This window comes from Delphinus delphis, chromosome 1, assembly GCF_949987515.2.
Source record: "Delphinus delphis chromosome 1, mDelDel1.2, whole genome shotgun sequence".
NCBI classification, from domain to species: Eukaryota; Metazoa; Chordata; class Mammalia; order Artiodactyla; family Delphinidae; genus Delphinus; species Delphinus delphis.
This window is the reverse complement of record NC_082683.1, coordinates 876,265-888,907: the sequence shown is the minus strand read 5'-3', so window position 1 is coordinate 888,907 and position 12,643 is coordinate 876,265. Positions and strand designations below refer to the sequence as shown.

General features: G+C 61.2%; 1 protein-coding gene across 1 annotated transcript in view; it reads left to right on the top strand.

The window, feature by feature from the left end:
• The first annotated feature begins 220 nt into the window (after window positions 1-220).
• Window positions 221-12,643, top strand: part of CFAP74 (cilia and flagella associated protein 74) — a 58,038-nt gene continuing 45,615 nt past the window's right edge. Inside the window, 13 exon segments of the mRNA XM_060012071.1 lie at window positions 221-284; window positions 875-959; window positions 1,042-1,182; window positions 1,470-1,579; window positions 2,399-2,498; window positions 5,729-5,875; window positions 6,744-6,854; window positions 7,213-7,315; window positions 7,726-7,883; window positions 8,833-9,034; window positions 10,060-10,215; window positions 11,338-11,511; window positions 11,830-11,948. Of these exon segments, the coding sequence (XP_059868054.1) occupies window positions 221-284; window positions 875-959; window positions 1,042-1,182; window positions 1,470-1,579; window positions 2,399-2,498; window positions 5,729-5,875; window positions 6,744-6,854; window positions 7,213-7,315; window positions 7,726-7,883; window positions 8,833-9,034; window positions 10,060-10,215; window positions 11,338-11,511; window positions 11,830-11,948 (1,670 nt within the window).

Below are 12,643 nucleotides of genomic sequence, written 5' to 3'. Positions count from 1 at the left end.
CCTAGTTGCTCCACGGCATGTGGGATCCTCCCAGACCAGGGCTCAAACCCGTGTCCCCTGCATTAGCAGGCAGATTCTCAACCACTGCACCACCAGGGAAGCCCTAATGTCTTTTTACAAGAGAAATTGTTAACGCTTATGAAATCCGGTTTTTTAGGTTTTTTTTAATGTGTCATCTATGTTTTGTAAAAATTTTTGTAGCTAATTTCTGCCTCCCAAGATGGAAGAAGATGCCAGCCTGTTCCCTAAGAAGCTTTTGGACGACGCCCCCCTTGTGGAGGATGGTAATCAAGAAAGGTCTTTTCACAAATAAGACACGTTTCAACACACGGAAGACAAACGATGTGCTTAATAGTTGCCCTTTAATTTCCTTTTTTCAGAGAGACCACATCTTTTAAACTCATATTTTTTCTCAAAAAGGTAGCTTGTATTATTCTGTTTAATCAGAAGAAAGGTCCACGTGGCTGAGACCTTGAAGTTCAGTGGCCGACGGTAGCTTCCCAGTCTTTTGTTATTGCTTCAAATGGCAATAAGGAACCTGCTGTATGTAACCTGAAGAGCCTGGTTTCAGAGCAGCAGCTGCATTTCACGTCTGCCTTTGACTAGTCTACTCTGAGATCTTGTCACGTGGCCGTTAGAAAACTCCACTCTACGCTCATGAAACAAGGGTGGGAAAGACAATAGTGTTTTGCTATTATTATGAAAATAGTTTTGACTTTGCAGACCCCTTGGAAGGGTTCCCTGGGCCACACTTTAAGAACCACTGCTCCATCCCATCATTGCCCAGTTTGCGTGTGTCAGGATTTACCCTGGAACTTCAGGCTTGAAGGTCTCCATCTGCGTTCTGTTGTTTTAACTCTCACTCTATTTCTAGAAACAGATGAACCGGAGGATCCGGAGTTTGTGCTGGGCCCTGTCCCTGGGGAGGCTGAGAACGAGGCGGACCCAGGAAGCTCCTGGTAATTAACCCGGGGCAGGGGGAGGGGGAGGGGCAGGACGCACTCCCCACGGGATGGCAGCGGGCGTCCTTTCCATGTTAAGTCCAGGGAAAGAGCAGAATGCAGACAAGAGGAAGCAGAGACCAGCCGTCCAGGACAGAATGCAGGCCTCACTCCTGCGGAGGGATTTGAGCCACCTAGACCAGCTGCATGAAGAGAAAGACCTTTTCATTCAGAACACGAGGTGAGCGGGGCGGGCCGGGCTCTGGCCGGGGCCCATCTGTGCGGCGTTTGCCGCCCTCCACTCCTGTCCGATTGACGGCGACGCTGCAGTGTGTTCTCCAGTGTCTGCGAAGAAAAATTTCAAACACAGAAAAGTTGAAACTTGAAGGCAAATTGATGACATCATGAAACTTTACTCCTAAATGCTCGAGATGCCCGCAGGAGAGCCTGTGCCAGCTGCCGGCCCCGCCCCGGCCGGAGCGCCTGGGGTGCAGGGAGCCGCTTACCGACGCCGGTTCCAACTTTCAGGGAGGAGCTGCGTGCTTGCCGCTGGAGGATGGGGCTCCTCGCCAAGCAGCAGGAGAGCGTGGCAGCTGGCCCGGCCGCGGAGAGAGCCGCCGGCAACAGGTAGGTCGGAGGTGGGGCCCTGGGGCCGGTGGGCACGGGAGTGGGGGCGGACCCACTTCCCGGCCGTGTGGGAATCGGGCAACCCAAGTGGACATCAGGAGTCAGGTGGCCACGAGTCAGGAGGGGCGGTCACTTTGAGGCAGGTGGCCAGGGGAGGCCTCCCTGAGGAGGGGACCTGCAGGCTGGGAGGTGAGTGGTAGGGACAGCGGCACAATGGCTGGGGTGGGCGGCGAGTGCAGGGCCCGGGGCAGCAGGCGAGGACGCCAGGTCACGTGCCCGCGGACCAGAGCCCTCTGGTCAGTGTCCCTCCAGGCCGCCCTCCAAGAGATGCCCCCGCCCTCTCCTGACCGTAGTGGGGTGTCTTGCGGGGCGGTGCACCTCTCTGTCCTGCGCCCGCCCACCCACCCTGTTCATCTGAGTGCCCCCGCGAAGTGGCTACACCTCAGAGTGTGACTGGGCTTGGGTGACCGGGAGGGCAGAGGGAGGTGAAGTAGGAGGTCTCAGAGTGGGCTCGGCCAGGAGGGCCTCTCAGTGGCTTTTTGGCCCCCGAGATGCCTCTAGTCGTTAGGTGAGTGTGCGGGTCCTTCCTGAGGGGCTGGCAACCAGGGGGCTGGCTCCCCATCCTTGGAAGGATGAGAGGCCAGTGGAGAGGGGGCGGGAGGGGGCAGGAGCGGGCTCAGATCAACGGAGTGGGCCCAGGAGAAGCCTTCCTTCGGCCGCAGCCCTGCCCTCGAGTCGGCCAGTTTAGAGGAAAGGTCAGGCGAAGGCATCGCTGAGCCTGAAGGCCCGCAGCCCCTGAGGCCCCGACCCACTCGCCCTCTGCTGGGCAGCCGTGGGTCGCCTCGAGGCAGCGTCCCAGCGCCCGTGCTCAGAGCTGGGGAACGAGGGGGACCTGCAGGCGAAGATGACGGCCGTGCTGCAGGACAGCGTGTAAGTCCAGGCCGTCGAGCAGGGACGGGTTTGAAGATGAAGAATGACATTTTGTGTTTGACTTTCAAGCTGCCTAAAGATTGAAAGGTAGCTGAGACTTTCCATCGTTTAAGTGTTTTGCGCATCCTCCATGTTTGTCTGAGTTCTCAGGACCTGTGAAATCAGCTTCTTTTTCCTTTTTTCCTGCTCTTTGAGCCTCCAAAGAACGACCAGCATGATTTTTAAAAGAGCTTTACACCTTTTCTGAGAGCACTCCCCCCACCCGGCGAGGAGACGGCTGTGCTGTGTCAAATCCTGTACACGGCAGCTTCCTCCCTGCACCAGCCGGCACCGGGCTGGTCCCCACCAGCGCCGCGGAGCCCCCGGGGCCCTGCCTGTGTCGGATCACTGTATGGTCCATTTAGTTTTTTAAAAAACTTCTAAATTTTGAAACAATTTCAAATTCACAGAAGAGTTGCAGAAATAGCACCAAGAACCCCTGGTGTTCCCTTGCTCTCCCCACCGTCCCGGTGACACTTCACACTTGGAGGGTTGCATGGCGTCGCCCCACCTCCAGTAGGAAAGACCCTCAGTCTTCCCGTGACGCTCGTGACCTTGATGGTTTTGAAGCATCCGGGCCAGGAACTGTCCCCCAAGTTGCCTTTGTGTGATGTTTCCTCGGGGCGGTGGTCTAGAATCCCCCAGGTGCTGCCCCCCGCGCCCCCCCCCCCCCGCCAACAAGGCGTACGATGGCCACCGGTCCCATTTCCAGTGGGGGAACTTTGGTCACTTGATCGAGATGGGGTGTGCAGGGTTTCTTTTTTGGTTTTAAAGTTTACACATTTAAAAAAAATATTTATTTATTTATTTGGCTGTGCTGGGTCTTAGTTGCAGCATGCGGGATCTAGTTCCCCGACCAGGGATCGAACACAGGCCCCCTGCATTGGGAGCATGGAGTCTTAACCACTGGACCACCAGGGAAGTCCCTAAAGTTTACACTTTTTTTTAATATTTATTTTATTTATTTATTTAGGCTGCACCAGGTCTAAGTTGCAGCATGTGAGATCTTTAGTTGCAGCATGCATGCGGGGTCTAGTTCCCTGACCAGGGATCGAACCCGGGCCCCCTGCATTGGGAGTGCAGCATCTTACCCATTGGACCACCAGGGAAGTGCCACGCAGGGTTTCTTCAATGCAGAGTCACGCTTTTCCTTTGGAAACTAACATGGAATTGGTGGTACATACTGTGAGACTGGAAAACCCCATCCTCATCCCTTTCACGCTCGGTGTTTGCATTTATTGATGCTTCTCGCTTGAATCAGTTGTGATGATGGTTGCCAAAGGGCGATTTTCTAATTCCGTAATTCCTTCTAGATGTACGAGTTAGCGTTCCGCTGTAAGGAACAGCGTTCTCTTCCCCATGTTTCTTTATGTGTCAGTGTAGACTCTTCGACTTCTGTTCTATGCAGTGGGTTATAACCTGCTCTATCTTTTTTTTTTAATTAATTAATTTATTTATTTTTGGCTGCATTGGGTCTCCGTTGCTGTGCACGGGCTTTCTCTAGTTGCTGCGAGCGGGAGCTACCCTTTGTTGTGGTGCGTGGGCTTCCCATTGTGGTGGCTTCTCTTGTTGCGGAGCACGGGCTCTAGGTGCGTGGGCTCAGTAGTCGTGGCTCGTGGGCTCTAGAGCTCAGGCTCAGTAGTTGTGGCGCACGGGCTTAGTTGCTCCGCGGCATGTGGGACATTCCCAGACCAGGGCTCGAACCCGTGTCCCCTGCATTGGCAGGCGGATTCTTAACCACTGTGCCACCAGGGAAGTCCCATCATCATTATTTATTTTGATGCTCCAGTCACCCCCAGTTGGGCCAGTTAGCACCTCTTTCAAGCAGGCTCCCTGTCGTTCTTCGAGTGCTTTCTGGGGTAACGACATGTTCGTAGCCCACTTGTTTCCTGTCCGCCCTAGTCCTAGACCTAGCCGGTTGTCCGGACCAAGCCAGAGCCTTGGGCTTTCTCACAGGGGGGAGTGGTGTTTAGGGACCTAGGGCTGGGCACCAGGTGGCCCCACTGGGAAGCATGTGCATGTCTCTGTGTGTCTGCGTTAGAACCAGGAGTTGACACCCGTGATTCCAGCTCCAACAGAACCAGAGGTGCGCCCTCATCTCCCCTGTCTGATGGGACACTTCTTCTCTGACAGATGGAACCTGTCTGTCATTACCTTCAGTGTTTTTGCTCACTTCTCCTCCCACCAAGTACCAGTCTGCTGACCCTGCCCCGCTGTGGCTGGCCCTGACCCCCCATAGCCCACCTGCCTGCCCCTCCTCATGTGGGCGTGGCTGCTGCCCATTTCCTTTCTTTTTAATCAGCTTTATTTAGGTCTAATTTATATGCAGGCAAATGTACGTCAAACGTCCCTTGTGCATCCTGTCCGTCAGCAGTGCTGACCCCAGGTGACCGCGGGTGTCCTCTGCCCCTTAGTGTTAAGTGGGTGAGACCCTGCAGTGTCTACTCCCCGTGCCCGTCTCCTCCATGCCACACAGCAGCCATGAGAGGCATTCATGTCCTCGTGCATGGCCGGTGTGTCCCTTCATGGCCGTAGAGTCCACTGCTGTCTGCTTCACCACTGAGCAGGGCTCCCGTTGGAAGCCCACCTGGTTTCCCTTCCTGGTCAGCATCCCCTTGGACCACGTAGTGACCCCTTGAACCTATTCTTGGGGGGACGTGACTTCAGGGCCCTCCTGTGTTGCTGCCGGTCTGTGTGCCCAGGCTCAAGGGCACCCCAGGCCGCAGGGACGTTGATGAGTCCCCCCAAGTGTGGGCTGAGGGCAGGCAGCCCACGCAGCAGGTGTCTGCTGTCCCCAAGGGCTTCCTTCAGGGGCACGTGTGAACTTGGGGCTCGTGGCCTAGACGGCGTCACTCACGGTCACTGAGCACCTGCTGAGTGTCAGACCCCGACGTAAGCACGTAGGGTCAGCAGTGAGGAAAACACTTGGAGTCCCTGCCTGCTTTCACGGGAATGAGAGGCACATAAGCAAAGCAAGAAGCTCGCGGCGGTGCCACGTGGCACGGTCGCTGCGTCCCTGGGCCCAGAGAGCAGGGCTTCAGGGACAGAGCAGGGCGGTGTTGCAGGAGACAAGGGGCCTGGGTGTTGGTCAGACTCGGTGGCGGAGCCCTGGAGTGGACGCTGTGCGGGGGGCGTGGCCCGGCTCTCAAACCCCTTTGCCAGCGTAAACAGAAGCGCCTCCTGTTTGCAAGGAGCGCCGTGTGGCACATGGAGATCCAGGAGAGGCAGCTGGAGGACGCCCGCGAGTCGGCCCAAGCGGAGGCCCCGGCTGCCAGGAAATGCCTCCGGGAGAGGGGGGCCTCGGGGAAGGCAGAGCGGAACCGGCTGCTGCGGGTGCGGTAGGTCCAGGCCTGGGGCGCACCCCCCCAGGCCCACGCCTGTGCCCCCCGCCAGGCCCATGCCTGTGCCCCTCACCAGGCCCACGCCTGTGCCCCCCCGGCCCACGCCTGCGCCCCCCCCCCCCCGCCCCACGCCTGCAACACCCCTCCGGCCCACGCCTGCGGCCCCCTTGCCCACGCCTGCAGCCACCCTGCCCACGCCTGTGACCCCCCCCGGCCCACGCCTGCGGCCCCCCTGCCCACGCCTGCAACCGCCCCCGGCCCACGCCTGCGACCCACCCCCGGCCCAGGCCTGCGCCCCCCCCCCGCCCCACACCTGCAACCTCCCCACAGGCCCAGGCCTGCGCGCCCCCCCCCCCCGCCCCACGCCTGCGCCCCTGCCCACCCAGCCCCAGCCTGGGCAGAGTGACTTGGGCCACGCTCGCTCCCTGACCTGATGGCTGCCTCCCTCCTGGACGCCCTACCCTCTTCCCGGCCCTGGCCACTCCTTGTGGCCCGTCCTCCTGAGGCCCCGACACTGCCCGTGCCCCGCGGGCAGCTGCTTCTGAGGGTGGGGCCAGTGGAGTAGGTGTGCTGCAGGCCGGGGGACGCAGCCCCCCCCAGGGGCCCCCCGCCCTCGCCCCGGCACGGGGTCCTCACAGGTCCTCCGGCTCTCCCACCCCCCACCTTGTCCAGCCCGTTGCCAGATCTTCCTGCTGCTTCCGTGGGATCCGAGCCTGTGGACACCCACAGGGTCCCCACGGCCCCGCCCCCTACCAGGCACAGCGCAGGGACCTCCCGCCTCATGCACTTGGCCCTGGTCCCGGGCCCTCTGCGGCCAAGCCTGCACAGGACGTGTCCCTGTTCCCGCTGCCCCGTGTCCCTGCAGGAGGTCCGTGTACCTGCAGAAGGAGCACGGGCTCAGGCACCAGAAGCTGGTGGAAGACGCCCAGAAGAACCATCGGAAGGCCGTGAAGTTCCTGAAGGCCTCCCTGGGGAGGTACTGCGGCTCTCTTCTCTCCGCGCCTCTCCTCCTGTCCCTCCCCTCACCCCACCCCCGCCCACACAGGGAAGCCTGAGAAAGGGGATCAATTGCCTTCGTTTTGAAATCCTCCGATTTTATCATTGAGCCGTCACCTCATCACCCAGAAAGAATAAGTGTGTGTTTCCAGCTTTGAGCTGACGGCCGTTAGTTTCAGACGAGGACTCCAGTCTAGAGAAACGGCTTTGACGTTTCCTCATGGTCCACGCGCAGCCCAGCTCTTTCCCACTTGCCTTTAACATCATGGCGCTTGGCTGCTTCCTTGGGGCTCCTCCCCCCGGTGGCCACTGCGCCATGAGCAGGTCCTCCCCGCCAGGATCCGCAAGCAGGAGCAGAGAGAGGAGCTGGAGAGCCGCGAGCACGCGCGCAGGCGCATGGACGCAGTGCTGGCCCTGAAGAACAGCATCTCCGCCAACCGGGTAGGACTGGCCCCACCTCCCGACGCCCTCAGGATGCGCTCACCTGCCCTTGGACAGGCTCCCGCGCTCCAGGGGGACCCGGGCTCGGCGAGGGGAGTGCTGGAGCCCCGGGCCTTCCCAGGGGAAGTGATACCCCCCGGGGCCTGGGGGGCAGTTAGACCAGGGAAGCGGGGAGGGATGCACAGTGAGCCGCCAGTCCAGTGGAGACAGCGGGGCTCTGGCCTCGGGAAGCCCCTGAGGATTTGGGGGGGCAGCTTCAGGAGGCGCGTGCAGGCGGGAGCAGCGGTGATTTCCACAAACGTTGGCCTCCAGCGCCTCGGGTACGACTTGAGGGCACCCAGCCCACAGAAAGCCCCACTGCGCACGCGCACACCTGGGATGCCGGCACGTCCATGTTCTCTATTCCCAAGGAGACGCTCCGGAAATTTCAAGCATGGGGCCAGGCCAAGGCAGAGCTGGCGGAACAGAGGGCCCAGGCCGAGAAGGAGGTGATTCTGGCCCAAGGTGGGGACGCTTTCAAGCACTTTTGCCATCAACGCCGGCGCCAGGAGCTGGAGGCCCAGAACCGGTGAGGGCCTGGTGGGGCGGCATCCCAGAGTGGTGGGCGGGTGTGTCTGTCACAACCTGCGGCGAGGCTGCCTCTCTCCCTGGGCCTCCCCCTCCCACCCCCCCACCCCCCGCATCCTGCTCTCCAGCCCCCAGCAGGCAGGATGTCTCCTGGGCCTCAGGCACAGCCCCCACTGCCCCTGCTGCCCCGGGCATCCCCCGCCCATGGCCTCCTCCCTCCCAAAGGCTGCGGGCAGCCGGGGCTCACTTTCTGGGCTCCCCCAAACCGGGGCTCAGTGCTGCCTCAGTCCACGCTGCACCGTCATCCCCTAAGAACCCCTCGGCCTGCAAGTCCCCCATTCTCAGCTCCCCAGGCTGCACCCGACCTGAGACACAGGGGTCCGCCCGGGGGCTTCCCAAGATGCAAGGGTGAGGTGGCCAACTCTCCTGCCTCAGCCCAGCCTTGCACACAAGGTTCTGTCACTTCCTCTTCATCCTGGAGGGCCTGTCCCTTCCCCCACAAGCAGCCCCGCCCATCGTGGTCACTGTCAGCACCTGCCCAGGTGTGGCCACCCGGTCCTGTCACTGGGGAGTCGCGGTGCCCTGGGTGCCAGCCCCGGCGTTGGGTCATCGCCTGCCTGCAGGGGTCCCGGGGGCAGCTCCTCCTGCCTCGGAGCCCTTAGTCCTGGCAGGTGGGAGGCACCAGCAAGGAGCAGCGGGAATGACTGACTGAGTGACCGGCCTCCAGCCCTGAGACTGCCCTGGTCTGAGCCTCAGGGCGCCCAGTGGCGCCTGGGAACCCGGAGTGGGGGACGCAACAGCTCACGGGGTCGAGGCTTGTGGCGGGGACGGCGCTGGGCCGGAGGTTCGCGTCCCAGGTCTCTGGCCCGGCCGCCCTTCTGGGCTCCCTCCGTCGGCTCCTGCGGGCCGAGCCTCTCGGGGTCTGGGTGCAGCTAGCGTTTTCCCCACAGCGCCTTCGAGGAGGAGCAGAAGCTCAGGAAGCACGAGATTGTGAGTCGGATCTTGAAGGAGGAGGCCGAGGAGGCCAGGAGGAAGCAGCGGCCCTCGCCCGCCAGACCCGCGGGCCGGCCGATCCTGAGGGACCAGACCTGGAGCTACGTGGCCGCTTTCCATGACGGGAAGGGCCCGGCGGAGCCGCCCTGCTGCCCCCCGGTGAGCGGACGCCCCTGCTACCCTGGACCGCACCGGCCAGCTCCGATCAGGACCGCGGAGAGCGCTCCTGCCCCTTCGCCGGATGCAGGCACAGCCTCCGGTCGCCAGGCGGCCCCAGCCCTGGTGCACGTGTTCCATGTCCCTCGCGGCTCCCCCCCCCCCCCCCCCCCCCCCGGTCTCCGGCGCCTGGCCCGCCTGGGGAAGCAGACCCCCATCGCCACATGTCCCCTGAACAGGATTGTCTTGGGCCACCTTACCCGTCCCCAGATGCCAGAGCCAGGCTGGTGACCAAAGGCCCATCACGGCCCAGGGGAGACGTGTGCCCCCGTCCACCCCCCACGCATGTTCGCCCCGGAGCCGGGCCGCTTCCCTCCATTCCCGCACTCAGTCCTCACATAGAGGGCCGGCCCTGTGCCGGTCACCCCACAGGTGACCTGCTTACCTGTCCCTGAGGGTGTGGGGTAGGGACGTCGGGACCCCATCCTGAGCCCGGCAGCCCTTCTGCTTCTGCTCTGTGTGCCCCCAGCCTGAAGGCCCAGGTCACTGGCTCCAGCAAAGCGCTGCCAGCCGGAACCCCCAGGCTGCTTCGTGGGTGCCCCCCAAAGCTGTGCCTCTCTGTCCTCTCGCCCCCAGCCGTGCTCCTGCCCTTCTCCACGTGGGGCCTTTCTCACGCCTCCAGCAACATCGCCCTCCATTCTTGTCCCTGTGCCAGCCTGAGGTCCCTGGAGGGAGGCCCCGTCTGGCCCTAGAGCAGCTGAGGGTCCGTGAAGGGGGTTCCGGGGTGTCCATAAGTTAGAGTTTTGTGGCTCTTCTGGGCGTTGGAGACCAGGCTTTCACGATGTGTAAAGACACTCATGCTGTAAACAGAAGTTGCAAACCCATGTGTGCTCTGGTCTCTGAGTGCAGAGCGGGGCTGGGTCGTCTGCCAAGGCCCTGGAGTCCCGAGGGTTTGCACTTTCTTCCTCCCGGTCAGTACAATCTCTGTTTTCTAGAATAGGCTGTCGCGTTCCTCTCCCCAACTCCAGGAGGGCAGGTCTGCGTTACCCCAAGCCTCTCTGCTGGTGAAGGCTGCATCCAGCGAGTCCGTCCAGGCGGACAGGGAGAGCCTTGGCCGGGAGGCGGGGACGCTGGCTCAGCCGGAGATCCCCGGGCTCTGGAAGGAGGACTGCAAGCCGTACCAGGTAGCCCCTTGGACACGCGGCCACATCTTTTCATCCGTCTCCCACGTCTCCACCCTGTCCTGGCGACCGTGGCGGCCCCCCTCGCGGGGGCTGCTCTGTGGTCCCCCCCAGCCACCTCCCTCCCAAACAACCACAGGGCCGGTGGTGGCCACACGTGGAGGGATGAGGCAGAGGGCTCGAGGGGTGGGGCCGAGTCCTAACTCTCCAGCTTACTACTGGGGAAATGTGTCGCTAGAAAAAGGCATGAGCTCACACTTGCTTTGACGGCCTCTTGTCACAGAACACATGCTATCCAGAGCACTGATCGTCCTGGCTCTAAGAGGGCAGGCACAGCTCTGGGAGCCGAGAAGCTAGCGAGTGTCCACTGCACGCAGCAGGACACAGGCTCTGGGAGCCGAGGAGCACGGGTCGTGCTGGCTCTAAAAGGGCAGGCACAGCTCTGGGAGCTGAGAAGCTAGCGAGTGTCCACTGCACGCAACAGGACACAGGCTCTGGCCCTGTCTCTGCACTGGCCAGCGGAGGCCCGCGGCCACCTGGAGGACATCGCCCGGCCTTGGTCTGTGTACAAGTTGGTTCCCATCGCTCTGAGGGCAAAGCCATTTTGGTTCCGCTGGTTCTGAGGAGGCCTGCCGCTGCTCTGCTCGGGCCCGGCCACTCCCTGGGCACCACCGGTCAGCAGGCCGGCTCCCACCCAGGAGAGCGAGGCAGGAGGATGCCAGCCCCTGGGCCAGCAGGGGCACCGGGAACCAGGCCCCCAGAGGGTCCTTCTTCAAGTCACTAAGCCGGTCAGGGAGGCATCTTTATTTGTGCCACTGAAAAAATGTTGCTTCCGGTAGAGTTTTTCAAGAACTTTCTCTTGGCCTGATTTTAAAATCTAGAAAATACCCCTCTGCCATTATTTCCTGGAAATCCGCCGGATCCTGGATGGCCCTGCTCGACCCCTTGTTTCTCCCCTGACCCTGCCATACCCCCTCCCCCGCCTTGCTGGTGCCCACCCCACCCCGGCCCCATGCGGCCGTGGTGGCCCCCGGCTCCGGGCTGTCCATTTCCTTTACTCCCCAGCTGACCTCAGGGAGCCCTGGGGGGGCTCCCGAGCTGACCACTGTCCCCACAAAACCCCAGGTGCCCAAGGAGGATGTGGACCAGAAGTCCGTGGGCGGAACGAAGACCGACAAGGACATCCTGGCACGCACTGCGCAGCAGCTGTGCCGCGGGGTGACCCACAAGCAGGTGGCATCCAGGCGCGAGTTCAGAGGGTGTCCCTTCCACAGCAAGCCCAAGCTCGTCCACTTCAAGGTGAGCCCAGGGTCCTCGCCTGGGGCTGAGGGGACAGGGCCCGGTCTCACACGAGGGGTCAGACACCAGCCCCAGGAGGGCGATTGTCCTGGGGGGCTGGCACGTCACACCTTCCTGGTCCCTCTGGAGGACCCAGGCACCACCCGACCCTTTGCTGGCGGACCCCCACCCGCTGGTCCCCAGGAGGCCGCTTCCTGCCTGAGGCGGGGATCCTACGAGACCATGGAGGGTGTCCCCATCTCCCAGGCGGGAATGTCAGGTGCCGAGAAGCATCCGCCAGAAAACTCGGAGCAGTAACTTTTTATCTGCTTTTCCTAGGACTTTGATATCGGCAAAGTGTACAAGAAAAAGATCACGCTGATTAACGCCACCTACACGATTAACTACTGCAAGCTGGTGGGCGTGGAGGAGCGCCTCGGGGACTTCATCCACATCGAGTACTAGGGGGTGGGGGGGGAGGCGGGCGGCGCGCGGGTGGCAGTGGGGGGAGGCGGGCGGCGCGCGGGTGGCAGTGGGGGGAGGCGGGCGGCGTGCGGGGCGGGTGCTTCAGTCCCTGCAACTGCTATCAGAGCCTTTTTATTTGACCCACATTTTGGGCACAAAACCTTCAGCTTGGGTCCCCGTGGGCATTTTGTAAAGTGGCTCCTCCGCCTTCCTGAGACCAGCCCAGTTTTCCCTGATAAATGGCTTGATGTTTTCCCCTTCGTTGTGTTTTGAGGTTGACCACTCTGGGTAAGATTTCCCTGGAGGGCCTTGTGCCTTTTCAAGGTGAAGAAAAAAGCCATCTTTATTTCGGGACTGTGTACTGAACTCTGTATTTAAACTTTTTTCTTTTCTTCCAATTGTATCCAATAATTCCTTTTTTTGTTGGAGTAAAATTGCTTTACAAGGTTGTGTTAGTTTCTAGTGAATCAGCCGTTTGTCTACATACATCCCCTCCCTCTTGAGCCTCCCTCCCACCCCCCACCATCCCACCCATCTAGGTCATCACAGAGCGCCGAGCTGAGCTCCCTGTGCTACGCAGCAGGTTCCCACTAGCTATCTGTTTTACACGTGGTAGTGTACTTATGTCAAACCTAATATCCCAATTCGTCCCACCCTCCCCTTCCCTCCACTGTGTCCACATGTCCGT